This window comes from Harpia harpyja, chromosome 6 (assembly GCF_026419915.1).
Source record: "Harpia harpyja isolate bHarHar1 chromosome 6, bHarHar1 primary haplotype, whole genome shotgun sequence".
NCBI classification, from domain to species: Eukaryota; Metazoa; Chordata; class Aves; order Accipitriformes; family Accipitridae; genus Harpia; species Harpia harpyja.
In genome coordinates, this window is record NC_068945.1 from 55,547,318 (window position 1) to 55,566,637 (window position 19,320).

A 19,320-nucleotide genomic window follows, 5' to 3' on the forward strand; every position below is an offset into this window, starting at 1 on the left:
GCTACATCTGGGCTGTGTCCTGTCGTCCATCTGTTTGCCACCTGCCAGTGGCTTTTTACAGGGTGGTTCAAGCAGACCTTTTAGACACTGCAATGTAATTGCGAAGGAAGCATATGTTTGTTTTCTTGTCTCCTCTTTTGTTTTCCTGACTCCACAAGTTTTCCATTGATTTTAACAGCCAGAATTTGAAAAGGCTGAATGCCAATGTAGTGTTATGAACACCAAAACCAGATGTGCTTGCATATACTATGGGAACAATTAAAAAGACCCTTTGAAACTCTGTTCTTGACAGCTTTGATCGGGAGAAAATAAAGAAGGTTTGCTAACTCATCAAGTTTCCCCAGCTCCCATCCCAGCACTAATTATTATAGAGTCAGAAAGTACGTAGCCCCAGAATACAGCTCATATTTTAGCAGGAGGCCATACATGTGCATACTGAGGACAGATCGTGAAGTGTAACTTAATCTAAAGTTCTTTGCAAACTGAGCTGCTCTTTTTGGTCTGTAGTGTCAATCTAAAAGGGACAAGATTCAAACAAATACCAGGCCTTATTTGTGCCTGTCGTGGTTTAACCCCAGCCAGCAACTAAGCACCACGCAGCTGCTCACTCACTCCCCCCCCACCCAGTGGGATGGGGGAGAAAATCGGGAAAAAGAAGCAAAACCCGCGAGTTGAGATAAGAACAGTTTAATAGAACAGAAAAGAAGAAACTAATAATGATAATGATAACACTAATAAAATGACAACAGTAATAATGAAAGGATTGGAATGTACAAATGATGCGCAGTGCAATTGCTCACCACCCACCGACCGACACCCAGCTAGTCCCGGAGTGGTGATTCCCCGGCCCCACTCCCCCCAGTTCCTATACTAGATGGGACGTCACATGGTATGGAATACCCTGTTGGCCAGTTTGGGTCAGGTGCCCTGGCTGTGTCCTGTGCCAACTTCTTGTGCCCCTCCAGCTTTCTCACTGGCTGGGCTTGAGAAGCTGAAAAATCCTTGACATTAGTCTAAACACTACTTTGCAACAACTGAAAACATCAGTGTTATCCACATTCTTCTCATACTGAACTCAAAACATAGCACTGTACCAGCTACTAGGAAGACAGTTAACCATCCCAGCTGAAACCAGGACAGTGCCATATGAGAACTGAGTCTTAGACTTCAGGTGTTATGGATGCTCAAGTCACTACAGCTTTCACTAATTCGAACAACAGATAAATATTTAAAAGAGCTCCTTTAGCATTCCAGACATAAGGATAAATAAACAGAAATGGCAACATTTGGAGGAAATAATCAGTCTAGAACACAATGATGTGCAACAATTGGCACTGGGAAGAGGATTCCTCCTGCTTGTAGCAGTACAGTAATGTGGAGCGAGCTGTTAACCTTATTGATTATTGCAGACATGAGGTTCAAGTATTAAATAAGTAGCAACAACAACAAAAAATCCATGTCTGTTTCTAACATTTCATTCTTCTGTTTCTTCAGATTCTCCACCCCTGTACTCAGCAAGGTCCAGATCCTTGGCCTCAGCCCAGGAGCCATGAACTGCTCTGGCTCCACAAAACACCTAGAAGATTGCTCCAAACAAGTGGCTGGAAACCTCTTGGCATGGCCCAGGTGCTACACTGTCTTCTCCTTTGCATAGATGGCAGGAGAGCAGCCATCATAAATATTCTCAGCACGGTCTTTGTAAAGCCTCAGGATCAGGAGACATAAAGAGAGTGTCTTGAGGCCAATCAGTGTCTCATGCAAGTGACAAAGATAAATCAACCACAGATTCAGATCAACTGTAATAATTGTCAAGCTCCTGCTTCAGAAACAATCGTCCATCATGCTTTCCACTGCAAAGCAGCCTGCTGGTGGCACATGTATATTCTTTCCCATTTTTTTCAAATTTTCAACAATATTCCTGATTCCAACTAAAACTCCATTAGTCTTCAAAAGCTATTTCTGACTTGTGTGTTATGACACAATTTCCTGCTTATGAGACAATAAGAGAAGACAATGTTTCAAAGATCACTGGGATTGTTTACAAGTGCGTCTGGGAAGAAGAGGAAGACAGATCAAAAGTGAGAGCTTTTTACGTCTAGACATTTCTGCATGAATAAACATCATTATGATGAAATGCACATCTGCATGAGGGGTAAATGCTATATGATTCTATTCACACAGGGTAAAGTTCATCTCCGTGTCTGAACTTGTCCAAAGGTCTTTGCATAACTTTAACCTCTCTAAATGCTAACAAGTACAACAAGCTTGTTGGGCTGTTCTTAGCATGAAGACAGAGCCTGGAAAACTTGAAACTGTTAAGAATATAAATAAGAATAAAAGAGGGAAATGAAGGCAAAGCTTTCCAGTAAAAGAACAGGAATCATAACAAAATTAAAATACTGGTTTCAGTAGTATTTTGTTGTTATATTTACTTGCCCTTATGTTACACCCTCCCATTGGTGCCAAAGCAGTAAAGCTGGGAAAACATCTACATTTTGAGTACAATGGAAGTTTTTCACTCACGTCGTAAAGTAAGGTCTTTCATCATTGATGTTAATTATATTTATATTCACTGTTTTAGTCGAGTTGAGTCCATCTGGATCTGTCACTGTTATATTTAAAAAGTAGCTGTTAAATAAGAAAACAAAACAAGAATCATTCTGTGGCTATGTAGGAAAATATTTCTCTCCTTACTGTAAGCAAATAGACCACGTGAATAAAATACATTCTCACCAATGTGGATCTTTCTCATAATCAAATTCTTTTGTGGTAAAAATGGCTCCGCTTTCCAAGACCAAGAATGGCACTGGTGCAGGGAGCAGTGAATACTGAAATGAAGAGAGCAAGGAATTAGTCTTTGTATCTTTAAACATCCCTCCATTCATTCCTTGCCTTGTAGAATGGGCAAAGTTATAGTACAGCATTTGCCTCAAACTTTGCGTAATGAAACATGCTGACATACAGATGCCAGCACAAGCCCTGATCATCTAAGCTGAAGCAGCTCAAACTTGGTCATACGTGCTTCGTGTGCCAGCCAGTGGAGAGTCACAGACACTGAACTACATTAAAGCCCACGCTATTCTCTACCTCTGTGAACTCCAGGTCTGCAATGAGAATTTAACATAGAGGCCAGACAGCCATAGGCAAAATGAGCCACAGCGCCATAGGCAAAAATCAGCTTTGTGGCAGCAGCGGAGTACATGCACAAAGGAGAAGAGAGAGAAGAAGGGGTGAGGCTGGATTTGGGGGACATAAGAGCTGTGGAGGAGGCAAAGAAGTTTGAGGGTCCAGATGATGGGAGAGGGCAAGGAGGGGAGAGTGGACTTTCCTGGAGTACATGAGGGTGTGAGGCTGAAGGGTGTTCACAACAGCCCAGTGTTAACATGGCTGCTCAGCAGCCACATGTAGCAGCAGCCACTTTGTGCATTGCACGACACAAATGGGTACCACACCAGTGCACGGGTGTGGGAGGGGGGAGCTGAGCACCCCACCACTGTACACAGCAGGGAGAAAGGCAGCACCCTGCTCCCTGTGGCCATGAAGTAGCTACTACATACCCACCACGTCTTCCCTGCTATCTTCCACATGCCAAGCCATCACCAATAAGCCCTCGAGGACATTTCCTTTGCTAGTGCAGGTGCTAATAATACCCATAAACTCTGAAGTATGCAACACCAGAGGGTCATGCACTACACAAGTAATCTGCAAAATCCACTGAGCAGATCTTCCAGGGGATGCTACTGCTCTAGTGTTACCTTCTGGGAAAAAACCAGGAGGTACAGAGAGCTGAGTGAAACAACTTGCCTCCTGCAATGACAGATTTAATTGAAATTGATTTAAAAAAAGCAGCTAGATGATCACAATTCTTTTAACAATCTTTTGCCAGTTGACCTTTCTAAATTCCCCCTCTGGATTATTATTTTACCTGTTGCCCAGCATTTCTATATTTGCAGCTTCTTATTATGCCTGAGATTCGTCAGGGGTTAGAAGGTGTGTGGAAGTCACTGCCATGGCTTTCAGAAACAAAGCAGAGCTAAACCCCCAGGCCTCCACTTCCCTCCTCACCAGCTCAGGTGTGGTGGTTTGACGGGGCAAAGCCTGAGGACATACTTCAAGCCAATCGCTCTCTTGAATAATGCTATACATTGAAGTAGCATCTTCAGGTTCAGTTCTTGAATGTGCTGTCTTTAATAAAGCCAAAGCCAATAAAGCAAAGCTACAACACAATTCTTAGGTAAGTTACTTTTCCCCTGTCTGCAAACAAACTTATCACTTTCCAGATTTTTTTGCTGATGCCAAGAGTATTTTCAGATCAGCTAACACATTTTCTTAACTGAAGGTCACAGTTTGCCCTGGGATTGTCAAAAAGCTGAGATTCAGTTGCCTTGTAAGTAATTTCCTCACTGTCTCACTTAAAAGAATTTACATTGTGATACAGAAGGTTAAAAAATTTATTTACTTTTAGTCATTCTCATCTACAAGAAATGTTTTGCAAGCCTTTTTTTTTTAAAAAAGGTGACACAATTTCTACTGTACCTCTGCCTTCAATATCCCTTAATTTTGGAGGGCTAAGAACTCAAAATACAATTTGTGTCCAAACATTGAGGCTGGGTTTTCTTAGTTATTATTGAAAATGCTTCTTTTTTCCTGACTAAACCTTTTCCTGTGTTCCTGATAAGGAAGGAGGTTGTCGAAGGAGGTTGTCAAGAGATGCTGGCAATTACCATTTCAGATACAGTGGATTATATCATCTCTGGGGGTTTTTTTCTTTAATACAACTTACTTTGAGTTCAGCATTTTCAGGATCAGCTGCATCAACTTGGTAAATGCATTCTGGAGGTGTTCCTTCCAAGACATAGATCGTTACAGCTGCATGGATATAAGTGTACTCAATGTTAGTTAGGTAAGAATAAAGGACACAGCAGCAAATGTACTGATACACTAAAGCTGTCCAGACTTATTACTGCCTGCTGCGTCTTCTCACTTCACAAGTGTAATTCCAAAATCATCACAAAGAGCACAAATACTCAAAAGATAAAAAGAAATCAATTGCATATCTGTAAACAGGCAACCATCACTGCGAGTTGCAATACAAACGGTGCCTTCAGGAGAATGATCTTTACATATAGCCTATCTTGAGCTGCTCACAGGGTATGGAGTAAAATGATGCATTTGGACTACACCTGTGTCTTTCTTTACTATGCAGATGGGGAGAACGTAGCCCTGTGCTATGTCCTCATCACCATCCCCTCCCTGTCCACCCCGTCCCCTGGCAGGAGAGCTCAGAGCCTTTCCTCTTCATTTCTGCTTTTCCTTTACACCTGCAAGGTAAATAAATAGTGGATTATCTGCACTGACTTAAATTTTTGCCTTATTAAGGGTGCTAATGCAGTGCAAGGTGTATTTCTTTCCATGACAGGAATTCTCACAGCTGGGCTATCCCATACTAGGCCACTGGCAAGAGTCTTCTCTCTCCTTGGGTAGAGCAATTAACAGAACAACAGATCTTTAGATCACGTTATTTGCTTTATGTCCTTTTGTGTCTGCTGGACCTGCTGTTTCTGGACTATTAATTTCCACTGTGACCCCTGCTGACTGCTGCTTCTCATCAGAGCAGTGGGAATCCCAGAGCAGCGTAATGAGTTGTTCCCAGAGGACAACAATATGAATATAAAGTTTAATGAGAGGGAGATGCTTTTTCATAACCAGTGAATGCGCAATTAGTGTCTAATTGTAGCTGGTACTGTTAACTAAAGCCACACAGTTAGACAGATCAGACATCTGTGCTCACCAATTTATGGCAGCTCTAGCTGAGAGTTAAGCTGATGCACTTATTTGTAACAAGCTCCCACGTAGTGTGTTTCATGCTGTGCTGATCCCCTGAAGTGTCGCATTTAATTATTATTAGATTCCAGTAGCACCCATGATATGCAAGACACCAGCTATACTGAGAAGATGACACAGCCTCTTCCCCAGGGGAAGCTAATTTGCTTTACAAACTCAGTATTGTATGGAAGCAGGAACGTTAATGTGCTTAGGAGGCATTAGTGAAGCGGGCTGAATTGGAGCGGACCTGGTCTGAACCTGTCCAGGCAGACAAACCCTGCCCTCTGCAGCAGGCAGAAGTCAAGACTGCAGCCACGCTGCACTGCTGACCACTCCAAGGGCTGCGAGTCGCAGCCTACATAATACTGCTGCTAGTCCACATCTGGGGGGTTCAGCAGCCAGCTCCAAATACCTGCCACAAATGGATGACAGTTTGATATTTTCAGATTTTTAAAAATTGAATTTTGAATTATTGAATGCTTTTCCGTACAGAAAATTGCTAATTATTTGCTAATTGCTAATTGCTAAATTGCTGTTAGAATATCAAGACTTCAAACAGGCTCTCAGTACCTCATGAAATAATAAGAGCATATTTTTACTCACTACCTGAACTGTTCTGTCTGTGTGTGAACACATAATAAATACATCACTGTCCTCTGTTGCCTCATGGTACAATTTTTCCAGGTCCCTCTCATTAGTAAATGAACAAGATAAGATTGCTCAGAGAGTATGACAATTATTTCCTATCCTTTTTATTGATGGCATTGTCACTTGTTATTAAGTACTGCATGGCATGCAGTGCCTGCACTGACAACAGCTGGGCTCCAGACACTCCAGCCTCATTCCTAATGCTACTGCACACTCCTCCCTGTTGCACCTTTGCCCGTGGTCTGAAAGTAAACCTTGGTAACACCATCTGCCCCATGCAGGAGACAGAATTCTTTGCCTCTTTCCATTTGCAGCACCATAGATCTCTGAGATCTCACTCTTCAAACTGATTTTCCACTTAATTTCTCATGTGCAGGTGCAAATACAATATACAGGTGTAAAACATTGGCAGAGCAATGTTTTTATCATTTTCCCTCAGAAATTCTTGCACATACACATTATACACTTATTTAAATTTATCTGGCTTCTCCAAATCAGTCCAGTTGTCAACAAACTACTGAAACATGTACTCATACTCAATGGTTATAAACCCACCAAACTTCAAGTTTCTAATACATACCTCTAGGTAAGTATTCATCTCATCAAAAAAAGAACATATATCTTTATTGATATAAAAAACTTTTTTTTTCTTCTAATTCTTCAAGTGCTTCAAAATGGTTAAATCATTTCTGGTCACACTTCAAGAAAACTAAAAGGGCACTTCCAGAAATGAAGCATACCAAATACTTGTGTAAAATAAAGCTCTGAGAAAAACAGTATCCTGTTCCTCCCTTGTTTTCCTAAAGGAAAATGCTTAGACCACTTTAGCTACAGGCACTGTATGCAGCTATAGTTTTTTTTTTAATCTGATGTCATCTTTTCAAGTATTGTTCTTTTCGAATACCACCATTATCTTACTTTGAATTGCCATATTTCCTCGAAATACAGGACGTTCATTTTTATCTGTTACTTGGACAGTCAGTATATTAAGGTCAGATCTCCCAGTTGTATCTTCAACAAAAATCTGTAAATCAAAGCTCTTCGGCATGGTTTCATAATCTAGGACAGGGTTTCCAGTAGTAACAACCTGAAAAGAAAAAATTATTATTAGCACATCATGCAAGAGATATAAGTTATAGTCTATATGAGTGAATACAAGTAAAGGGACACTTTGCATCAGTAAGCAGTGAGTATTTTAGATCATCTACTTGCTGGCACATTTCTTGTCAGTGACAGAAATGTGACAAAAACAGAGTGGAAAGACCAAAATGTTGTGGCTTCCTGGAGCAACTCAAGGACCTCTTGTGTGAGGGACAGTTTGAGGAGGAGAATGCCTGGAAGGAGCTGTCCTGCCTCACAGGCAATGCTTTGCCTTCAAGGTCAGGACTACATCTTGCAAGTACTTGTCTGTGCCAAGTCTTCACCTTTCCACACCAAGCTCCAGGAGCAGTCGAGGTGTGACGAGACTGAAAACTGGGAGGAAGCCCTGCAGGACACAAGGGCAGCTTCACTATTTCTGTGAATCAGGAGCACAAGGAGGAAGACCTTTTACTTGCAATAAAGAGTGTGGGGCCAGGAGACGGTGTAGTCTAGCAGGTACCAGCCCCTTCCTTCTATAAGCTGTGTCTGGGAGAAGACTTGCAGGAAACCACAGGAAGAAGGGAGCTGCACGAGCACACTGTATGAGAGAGGGACCAGAACTGTTTGGTGAAAATGTTGAACTAATTAAAAAAATAACAGGCCTTAAGTTTTGCAAGATTGATAAGGCAAACATTTGCTTTGGGGTTTTTTTTTAAAGGCTTCCAGCTCTGCATACTGCCTCTTAACACAGAATATGTACAATCACAAGACTGACATTCCATGAAAAAACACTAAATATATTCATTTCGATTTAGGATGAGTCCAGAGCAACAGCAAGATGCTGAAAGTTGTATGCCTCAATCTTCACTGAAGGTGACACTTAAATTTGCTGTGTAAAAACTAAAAAACTGTGAAGCTTAAACAGAGTAACGGGGTGCTGTGGAACTGGAGAAGGAGAAGAGTTGGGGCTCACAAGTGTGTGTGACGAGGAGCTTGTCACTGTATTCACAATACTGCAGAATGGAGGAGCCTGGAGAGGATGCAGGAAGAGAACGATGAAATAAATCCTTGATTTTAGATGAGATGCCATGGCCAGAGGACAAATACAAAAGTGATGTCAGCACAATTAGAAGACAGAAGCCAAAATAGAGCCAATTAACAAAGACAGTTGGAGGAGAGTGAACAGAAGCACAAATGTTTTATGACTTCTGGTATGTAAAACAGCTGCTCTCTGGAACCTTGCGGATCTTTTTGTTACAATACTGTAGGAGAAAACAACTGTGTCCTGGACGGTCTCCCTCTCTCCTATATTGTACAAATAGAAGCTTCCCATAAAAGTGATGCTAACTCAGAAAAAACATTCTACAAAAGCTTGTAACACCAGTGGGAAGGTTGCTTTCCAAAATGAACGTTTGCTGGATACAATACAGTAAACAGATGCAATGAACTCAAAATGAGAAACTGCCCAATTCTAAGCAGAAATTATGTGCTCTGAGGACTACCCCTCCAGTTCACAGCTGAATATTTTCATTGGTGGTATAGCTACAGCCACACTGCCTAAATACGCATCTTCCACCCTCCTTTATAGAGATCCTGCAAATGAAGATGTAAATCTAGATGGTCTCTTTCTAGGTTGCTTTTGAGAACAGCTTGCCACTGGCGTAGGCTGCGAGCCACAGTTCACCCCTCCTCCAGGTAGGAGCAATGCTTACTGATAAAGGCAGCACTGTACACACTTGAAGCAGCTGCAGATTTTGTGAAAGGGGGGCTAGAGTCACCCCATAACTGTCTACCCCTTGTTCCACCTGAGAATTTCACTACTCCCTGCTCCCCTCTTCACTCCTGGGATGCAGAGTCAGCATCACTAACAGCATCAAGGTAGTTTCAGGCAGCCGTATGTTTTCATGCATTCAACACATCTTCCATGTGATTCTTCATCCATGGGATTCTTCAAACAAGAGTAAGGCAAGGAGGAATGGGCAGGGTGCAGATCTCAGAAACTGTGACTTTCTCAGAAATCTCAAAACATATCAAGAAATGTGATATTGCCTTGGCTTGCTGCAACAGGAGTAAATGTGCTTCATAAATACAGAAGCGCCTGTGCTAACAGGTACTTAGCTAATCTGCAAACCCTGTAATTCATACATTAAATACTGCCTTTTTCTATATCTTAGCAAAGATTTAATGGCAGTAGGTAGAGCTGAGGTATCTAATTTTGGATCACATCACTTTTGCAAAATATTGTACAGATCTGCTACAACAGAGCATAAATAAAAGTAGCAATGCTCATCAAATGAATGAACTAAGAACACTCATGTATTTATCCTTGCCTTATGCGTTGTAATCAGCACTCAACTGCTAATTTGCAGAATTTGTATGTAGCTTGCTTTATGATTTTCTCATGACTGATATTCACTGGCCCAACCTCTTTGTTCCGGTCCCTCAAGTGAGTTATGAAACCCTGAAAACAGCTACAGTTCAAGCAAGACATACAAAGGCTTACAGGCCGTTCTGGCAATGGGCTCTGGTATGAAATGAATATAAACTGGCACTTTGGAAGAAGCAGTCTCCAGCCTACACCTTTCTTGGCCATTCATTTTCATCCTTGTGTCACTCTCTGCATTGTGCTAAAATAAAAACTTCTCCATCATCCCTGCCATGAAAAAAAATCAAGAAGAGACTTTTTATCTATTTGCAGGGTTATTTTTCCTCCAGATTAATTTCTCAGTCCCACTCAACAAGCAGCAACATAAAATGTTTCTGCTGCACAGCATAGAGATGGCATGGGACAGGAGCAAGCAGGTATAAAAAAAGGGCTATGTTTTGCAGCAGAAGGAATAGCTTTACTTCAAAATGCCAAAAAACAGCCTACGAAGGGAGTCCCACATTATGAATTCTTTGTCAGCCAAGCCAGCTTAAGGGACATATCCATTTCCTTCTGCCTGTTACAACCCCTCAGCTGACACAGTTCAGCTGTTTGTGCAGCCACATCCTATGCTTCACAGGTGAAACGGGGCTTTTTTGAGAGTTTTTTGACCATTTCATTGATCTGGCTGGGGAGAGGCTAAAGAACCAGCAGAGCTGGCACAACTGAGCTTTGTACTCTGCTGGGAGGTGGGAGCACGGGAACCGCAGCAGCTCCCCACAGGCAGATCAAATCAATGAGCCGCAACCTCCTGGGGTCACAGTCTTTCCCCAAAATTTCTCCCAGAAGCACGAGCAAAGCCCTTGTATCAGTTCTGTGAAAACCTGAACTTCCTTGGAAACACCCAGAAAAATGCATTCAAATTAACTTTTTAAGACTCTACCCAGTGTCTCTCCATAACTTTTAAAGACACTTTTCAGTGTCACTGTTCAGGCTCAGACGTACAAGCAAGTTACAATGGGATGTCAAGTTATCATGCATCTGAATGCTCATTGCCAGTGACAAATGTGAGTTAATACTTGCTAATTTATCCAGCAATGAAAATTAGCCTGAAGTAATAGAAATTGCTTTGCATTTGCCATAGGATAAGAGCACACAATAGGTAGAAATAGATCACAGATGTGTGGAAGTGCGATAACTTCTTACCTCAAGATAACTTCCTCATGTGCCACAGCCTTCGTTCAGAGTTAGGTATGACTTTGATCTGACTCAGCTTACTTTATTTTGGACGCGACTCAAATTCATTTTAATTTTAGGTGAGAGTGGCCAAACAGAAGCTGCATGTGGTTTAACTAAGCCACTTTAAATTCACAGTGACTTCATATAATTTAGGTTGAAAAACTATGGACAAATCCTCAAAAGAGAAGCAGGGTCTGTATGTCCTTCTTCACTTCTTATTTTCCAAAAATCACATTTTTTCTATCATAGAATAAATGGAATTCTTGTGATAGGTGGTTTTTGCCTAGATGCAATTAAAAATTATAATCACTATTGCTATTCATTTGTCATATCTATTACAGCATGTCCAAATACTACCACAGTCTGCATTTGCAACTCTTTTCTGATTAAAAGATGAGACAGTGCGGTGTCAGTGCTCAGTAATCCAAGAAACATCAGCCTACATGACTGAACATTGCTCAAACTAAGCACAAAACTCACCCTGTATTCGAGATCTCCTTTTGATTCAATATCAAAAGCCTCTGTAAGTGGATTTGAATTTACTATGGTAGGAAGTATTGCAACACCTTCAGAAGACAATGGAGAAACAGTTACATTAAAGCTATAAACTGAAACACCAGCTGCTGCATTTTCTTCAACAGTGCTTGTTGCAGGTAAGCCCTTAAGCAACTGGGTTCTTCTTCCTGCAAGATGAAAATGAATGTAAAATTACTTTTGGGAATCTTAGGCTAGCAGGAATACAGAGCTTTTGCCAAGAGCTGCCATTAATGAGCACAGAATGGCCTGATTCTCTTTTTGCTTATGAATGGTGGCATTGCACGGTAATAAAACCAGTGCTAATGGCAAAAGAATCAATCTTTTCTCTAATTCAGTACTATACTGTTGTCATCTAGAGTGGCTGTTGTTAAAGTAGTATGTTACTGCATTGTTTGCCTTCATATATGCCTTTATATAGAAGCAAAGGAACTGAACATGTTTCTATTATTTCATTTCACCCCCTGTGCTAATTGCTGCCTCTGTGCACTAATCACATCAAAAAGCACCTTGAATCACACTGACCTGGATGTTAAAGCAGCAATCTTTTTTGTGAATTACGCCATCTGCAGCACCCATTTCCTCCTTTTTCCCTGTGCTTATTCTTTCTAGGATAGCTATGCATACGCCTGGCTCATGAGTAGTGTGAGTTAGCAACAGCTTTGGGGGTTGTGTGCTGCTGTTGTCTTCTGCTTTGAGCACGGAAGAGCAACCTCCAGTCCTTGGAGGAGATGCAGGCCCACAAAAGCACCCTGTGGTTCAAAACTGCCTGGAAGCAGCACAGACTGCTGTGGCATCCAACAGCTTTGCATGAGCTCCCTGCTTCTCAGTCAGACCTCTGGACTCCCCAAACCAAAATCTTTGCTTGCTCCATCATTTAGCTTCTGGTTTTTGTTACTTTAACAAAGGCCTGTTGTGCTTTATCTCATGAATAAAGTCTAGAAAACATAAATCAGGACAGCTTTTAGGGCATGTCCTGAAACAACATCTTAGTAACCTCAAATCCCTAAACTGGCAATGTACCTCAAGATGAGGCTATGGCAGGGCTGACTTGTTTGGGATGGCTTTGCTGGCTTGTCCCGAATGCTTGCCAAGAAAGCTGGCTGTGTCCAGTCAAACTTCCTACATACTGTGTGCCAAGAAGGAGGCAGATACTGCTCACTCAACTGGCCAGGCTGTTCATACATCAGCAATTACTGTAGCAAAAGCTCCATGAAGTCTTTATTCTTGCTGGGCAGCTGCAAGGTAAAAAGCTGCTATGGGAACTAGTCTGAGGCCATTAGGGCTGTAGCATGTTTCTGCTTGGATGCTCAGGCTCAGCCTGCAGCTTGAGAACGTAATGCCAAGGGCAAATGTGCTGCTTTGCAACACCTCTGCAGTGTGGGACAGAGCCATCTCTCTTTGCCCCTTCTCATGTGGCTGGGGAAGGATGGCCCACATCAGCTACCAAAGAGGCACTCTAATTGCCATTCCTCCAACGGCAGCAGGCTTTTTAATCTGGAGGGGGAGAGTTCAGCTCCAATGCTTTCCAGTGGCATAAGAAGAAGCCTTAATGACTTTTCCCCCGAACTATCAAAAAATCTTGTTTTCCTATATCCCTAGAAAAAATTTGGAGCATTTTAGGGGTAGCTCACATATGGCCTTTGCGTGATAGACTTTGCTCATTTTACTGGCCTCTCAAATAACTGTTCCCCATAGGATCAGAGAAGACTTAGGATCCCAGTGCCTTTGCTACATGAGAAGCAAAACTAATAGCAGTAGATGAGTCTGCAAGACAAAGCATGGAGTCCCACGGTCTCCCTTCTTCCCGCATCCCAACCCAGGAGGCACTTGTCCTTGCGGTGTTTCCTGGAGCAATTCTTAGAGCAGCATGACTCCATCAGACACCTCCAGCTCTTCCTCTTGCAGCCTGCAAGACTCACTGCATTGTGGGGAGGAGAAGGAGGGACCATGGGGGTTGTTGTTCATGTAACCAGCCATACTAGGCTGTGGTGGGACAGTTTGCCTCTGGGAAGACCTCTTCTGAGCACAGGGCCTCACTGGTAAGAGGCAGAGCTGGGGTACTTCCCCAGAGCTTCTCCACAGCTGCATGGAGGTTCCTATGCTCCCACACTCCAGATACAGCAGGTCCATGGATCACTGATCTGGCTGGGATTACTCTGGCATTTAGGGAAAAAAAAGGCCTTGGAGATGCTCTGCAGGTGGGTGAGGTACAGGCTGGGATGTGGGAGACTGTGAGGTGGGAACTGCCTGTAGGAGTTAATCTAAACAGGTCACACTGACACTCCAGTAAGACAGAGTTCAGCTGAGCTGTTACTGATCTATGTCAGTGGAAGCAGGACCCCGTCAAGGACTGAGGTTTTATCAATGTTCTTATAGTTTCTGGAAAACATCATCAACAAAAGTTGCCCATGCAAATGAGACTGGGCTGAGAGGGGCTTCTGGGGATACATTTCAATAAGTGGAGCTGAACTTTTGTCCTGGTTTCAGCTGGGATAGAGTTAATTGTCTTCCTAGTAGCTGGTACAGTGCTATGTTTTGAGTTCAGTATGAGAAGAATGTGGATAACGCTGATGGTTTCAGTTGTTGCAAAGTAGTGTTTAGTCTAAAGTCAAGGATTTTTCAGCTTCTCATGCCCAGGCAGCGAGAAAGCTGGAGGGGCACAAGAAGTTGGCACAGGACACAGCCAGGGCACCTGACCCAAACTGGCCAACAGGGTATTCCATACCATGGCACACCACATCTAGTGTACAAACTGGGAGGAGAGGGGGTGGGGGATTGCTGCTTGGGGACTAGCTGGGTGTCGGTCGGCGGGTGGTGAGCAATTGCACTGTGCATCATTTGTACATTCCAATCCTTTTATTATTGCTGTTGTCATTTTATTAGTGTTATCATTATCATTATTAGTTTCTTCTTTTCTGTTCTATTAAACTGTTCTTATCTCAACCCACGAGTTTTACTTCTTTTCCTGGTTTTCTCCCCTATCCCACTGGGGGGGGGGGGGGGGGGAGTGAGTGAGCAGCTGCATGGTGCTTAGTTGCTGGCTGGGGTTAAACCACAACAACTTTGAATAGAGTCTCCTGTGGACAGCACCTGATGAATCCAGTTCCCTCAGCAAGCCGCAGTTCATTAATGGAAACCGTTCATAAAATCAATGAAATCATTTATAACACTCAGAAATGTAGAAAGAAAAGATTTGCTATTTTTATATTATCTCTAAAGATTTCATTGGATGTTTATTTAGGATTTGTCTTTCTAAATCACAAGTTCTTACTTCTTGCTCTTTATTTTTAACTGAAATTTTCGGTACTGCATCTAAATGGCTTCTTCTTCTTCCAACTGCTTTTACAAAAGCCCTCCTTCCATATTCACAAGTCCTTGCTTACCTCCTTACTTCGGGGAACAAAACATGCCTGAAGCAATTTAATACATTATTTATCAGAACTACCAACCCCAAACATTGACAAATGCTGAGTCCAAGACAAAGCAATCATGAGGCTGGCTTTGAGAAGTACATGTATATTTAAGTCTCATTTATCTGTGATTTGTTAGTCTTTACAGTGTGCTTGAGTCACACCTTCAAGCTTTTCTCTCTTCACAACCATGCAGGTTAGAAAAATGCTGTTTTTCAAGGAAAGCTGAGATTCACATGCAGTGTCCTGATCACAGTTTGGGGGACATCAGGAAAACCACCAAATACTGACAAGTTCCTGAGGGCTGGCAGAACTCTTTCAGTTCCTCCAGAGCAAAGTGACCCTAACTGAGCAGCTAGCTTACTACAAGCAACACCAAGTGCGCTATGAGCCACAAAGACTGCAGTTTGAAGATCTACTTTAAGTTGCTAACATGCACATATTCATATGGGCAAATCTCCCATGTTTTTACACTGGGCAAAGATAGTGATATTACCCTACTAATATTCTCCACAAGTGTTTTCCTGTTTGGTCCTGTTTGATTGCTTGTTTTACTTCATCAAAAGAAATGTTATCAGTATTTGAAAGGAGAATACTGGAGTATTAATACTAGATATTGTTTCTTGGAGAGCTGACATCCTTTCCCACTCCAACACTGTCACACTGAGCAGTGGCTATTGCACATGAAGTGTCTCATCCAGCAAAGTGTCTTAGCAAGAAGTCATTCTCTTCTTCATTATACTGCTATAACCACAGAGCTCAATCTATTTCAGTAGGAAAATAATTGTTACTTGATTTTTTCCATCCGTGTCTGATCCCTAAATATGTATTATGAAGCTCCCAAGAGAAAGTATAACAGCCAACAGTGTTCTAATTTTAGCAGCGTAATGAAATCATGTTCTTACCAGATACTACTCCCAGCAAAATGAGAAGGAGCATGCTCTTCATCATCTTTACGATGCTGTCCTTCATGTTTCCAGGATGCAAACTGAAGGAAGATCATGGCATGTTTTCCCTAGTTCACATCAGCTCCACCTAAATTCTTCCTCTTTGTCATGTTGTGGAGTGAGAAACAAAACAAAGGACCCGTGTCTCTAAGGGAGTTTCTAAACACTGTTAGCTTGTTTGCTTGTCAGAGAACTGCTCCTTGCTGACACTCCATCCACAGACCTGGGCCACACTTGAGAAAACAATCATTAATAGTCCTTTCACTGTAATCACCTTATTTATTGAAGCATTATGAAAAGAATCTAGTATGTTCTAAATCTGGGAATACCATGCTGCTTTCATCGCTCTGGCAAATGAGATGCTCCCTTCACACACCAGAATCAAATATTCATGCTTTTTTACTTAAACCAAGAACCTGAAGTTTTCTCATTTCTCTGGCTACCAGAGAATTACTCAGACCACGCACAATGCACACGTGGAGGTGAGATTGCAGCATATGAACATGATGAAGTTAGCTTTGCTGTAGCCATCTCAGGAACAGCATGGACCACTATGTTAAGTGCACTCGCTCCCTTAGATTAGGCATTTAGCTAGTGAGCCCACAATACACCCATGCAACATTTGTGGTTTTTTTAATCTAAGGGCAGTCCTAGCATTTTTTCATGGAGCATAGTATAGAGGTGACACTAATACTGGAACTGGATGCAATATAGGTGCATCAGCATTGACTCATAGAATAATTTAGGTTGGAAGGGACCTCTGGAGGTCATCTAGTCAAACACCCGGCTCAGAGCAGGCTTAATTAGATCAGGTTCCTCGGGGATTCATCTAGTTGATTCTCAAACACCTCCACACAAACTTAACAACTGCGCTAAGAGGCAGAATTTAGATTCAGGTTTAACACAGTTCTGGAGAAACCACACTGACTTGTGAGCTAAGCTAGCATCTCTAGATGGTTCTGCATGACACTCTATGGCTGTCCCAGTGAAAGCTGACAGTCGTTCAGAAATCTCTGTCCTGTGCTCCTGTGTTTTGTGTAGTATGAGCATATTAATTGAACATGCTGAACAGGAACAGCTAGTTTAACGCTGGGGCAGGCATTGCCTATGCTTGCTGCATGCGCACCTTAAACTGTTGTACATATGTGCCCTGGAAGATTCTGCTGATATAATGAAACTGGAAAAGATGCATCAGTAAAGCCTACTGATTGGAACGGAGCCATACCTTCATATCTGATACTGGTTTGGGGAATCATAAGAAACATTCATTTGATGGTAGATCTGCATCTATTTTAAAGTGCTTCTAGGGCCTTGCCAAGTCCAGATGCAGCCTGGGTTTAAAGTGAATGTGGCCACACCATATCATCCAGGAGCACACACTGCATCAACCTGTAGCACTGAGGAAGCTAATCTTCCATTGCCCCAGGAGACGTGTGCCTAGACTTTACATTAGTAAAAAAATATATGGAAAACCTCACCCTCAAATGACCTAGTTATGTTGATAAGATATTAATGTAAATGTATTTCTATTGGCAAAAAGTCTAGCCTGTCCCTTTACCTACCAGATCATTGCCTATCCCTTCAGTTGCATTTCCTGGGTCCACAAAGAAGCTTTTGATCTGACTGGACATCTCACAAAGATGAAGTCTGTGTGCATAGGCATGAACCAGCCTTAATACAATAAGCTTGTGATCTTTTACTAATTATCAGAACACTGTAAAACTGCTGCTAGCTTTATTCCCTCCTTTTAGTTGCAATTTATAATCTATCCCATTATACTGCTGTTTCTTTTAATCTTGAAAGAACTATGGAAATATCTGGGCTAAGTTTTAAAGTAGCCAGTCTTTCAGTCTAGCCTGAGTTTCCATTCTATGCTGAGCCTTCTCCAGAACTCAGAGGTCACAATTTTTGTCCTTTATTTTTTTTCTCTTACTTCTTAGGCTGGGTTTTTGGGGGGTTTGGTTTTGGTGTGGGTTTTTTTTTCCTAAAAATACATTTTCCAACTTCTTTGTTTTGTCCTTCCTTCATCTGAGAACCTACACAGATCTACTTTCAGCAAGAGTTCAGTGTCCATATACATAAATCAGACTTTCCTCTGCACATATGGTGATAGAGACACCATAGAGGGATATGGGAGACATGGATGGCAAGGACATTTGGAATACACATGCATTTGAAAATGCATGCATTTCCTCCGCTTCACCTGGAAGTGCAATAGGTAATTATTTCAGGTGCTATGTGAATACCCATGGAGTAGTTAATTTCTGTTTTCTCTCTGAATATGTCTCCAGGGCTTTCAAGTAGTTCCTGTTAAGCCTCATGGTTCAAGCATGTTGTGAGAAGAGACCATAGAGGTGACCAGGGAGACAGGGGGAGAGCCAAGTGTAGCACACAGCGAGGGAGGAGAGTGCAGAGGGCAGCTCATACGGGTGGAGCGAGTATGAGCAGAAAGGGCTCTGGCTCCTTCTTTTTCTTCCTTCAGTCACTGCCAGTATCTCTCAGTACCTCCCTTAGATCCCTCTTTTCTTATATTCCTCTGCTGAGTGGATTTCTGTGGTTCTCTGATTCATCCTGCCAGGTTGTGAGGAATAAAGCGAAAAAGCAGCCAGAGTTAAGAGAGAGCCCCAAACAGGTTGAAAATCAAGTATAAATAAGTATATGCATGCCATCAAATATAGAGCTGGTTAGGAACAGATGAGTTAGGAAAAGGACAGCGAGGCAGAAGTTCCCTGGCGAGGCTGGCAACAGTAGCTCTGCCACTGCAGGAAGGTCAGGAATGAGATTCCTGGGAATATAAAGCAGCTAGATGAAGAGAGGTCAAGGCAGCACAAGCAAGAATACAACCAGGGAGTTTGCAGGCAAAATAAAGGGAAGAAAAATTAATTGGAGCAAATGAAAAGGTCAAGAAACAAACCAGGTTTTTAATCATTCCTTGGTTTTCAAGATGATTTGAAATCTGGGCATTTTAGAGCAGTGCAGAAAAAATGCACTTCTGAGAAAATGTCTTCTGGATTATCAGTTAAGATGGAGAATGCGAGGAAGATGGTACATCTTTCAAGAAATTAAAGAATCTTGGTTCCAGGGGAAAGATCAACAGATCGGAGTGCAAGAGACTGCACTGCTCTTAGGTTGGGATGCAGAGAGAAAGAACATGGGAAGTGAGGGATATTGGGTGGGAAAGAGCAGAACTTGATGTGCAAGCTTTCAGTTGCCTGTCCTCAGGAAAGTGAGGGATTTTAACAGAGGACAGCTTCAGAGAAGTAGTCTA

At 42.2% G+C, this 19,320-nt stretch overlaps 1 protein-coding gene and 1 long non-coding RNA gene across 2 annotated transcripts in view; one reads left to right on the forward strand and one right to left on the reverse strand.

Moving 5' to 3' along the window:
* LOC128143024 (uncharacterized) overlaps window positions 1-2,740 on the forward strand; it is a 33,549-nt gene extending 30,809 nt beyond the window's left edge. The window contains exon 2 of the long non-coding RNA XR_008235593.1: window positions 1,495-2,740. This is a non-coding gene — a long non-coding RNA (uncharacterized LOC128143024). The remainder of the gene's footprint in view (window positions 1-1,494) is intronic.
* The window catches only part of CDHR3 (cadherin related family member 3), a 42,223-nt gene extending 25,716 nt beyond the window's left edge, over window positions 1-16,507 (reverse strand). The window contains 6 exon segments of the mRNA XM_052789850.1: window positions 2,524-2,628; window positions 2,734-2,828; window positions 4,784-4,869; window positions 7,393-7,561; window positions 11,639-11,841; window positions 16,011-16,507. Of these exon segments, the coding sequence (XP_052645810.1) occupies window positions 2,524-2,628; window positions 2,734-2,828; window positions 4,784-4,869; window positions 7,393-7,561; window positions 11,639-11,841; window positions 16,011-16,077 (725 nt within the window). The 5' untranslated portion in view covers window positions 16,078-16,507.
* Window positions 16,508-19,320: the final 2,813 nt, after the last annotated feature.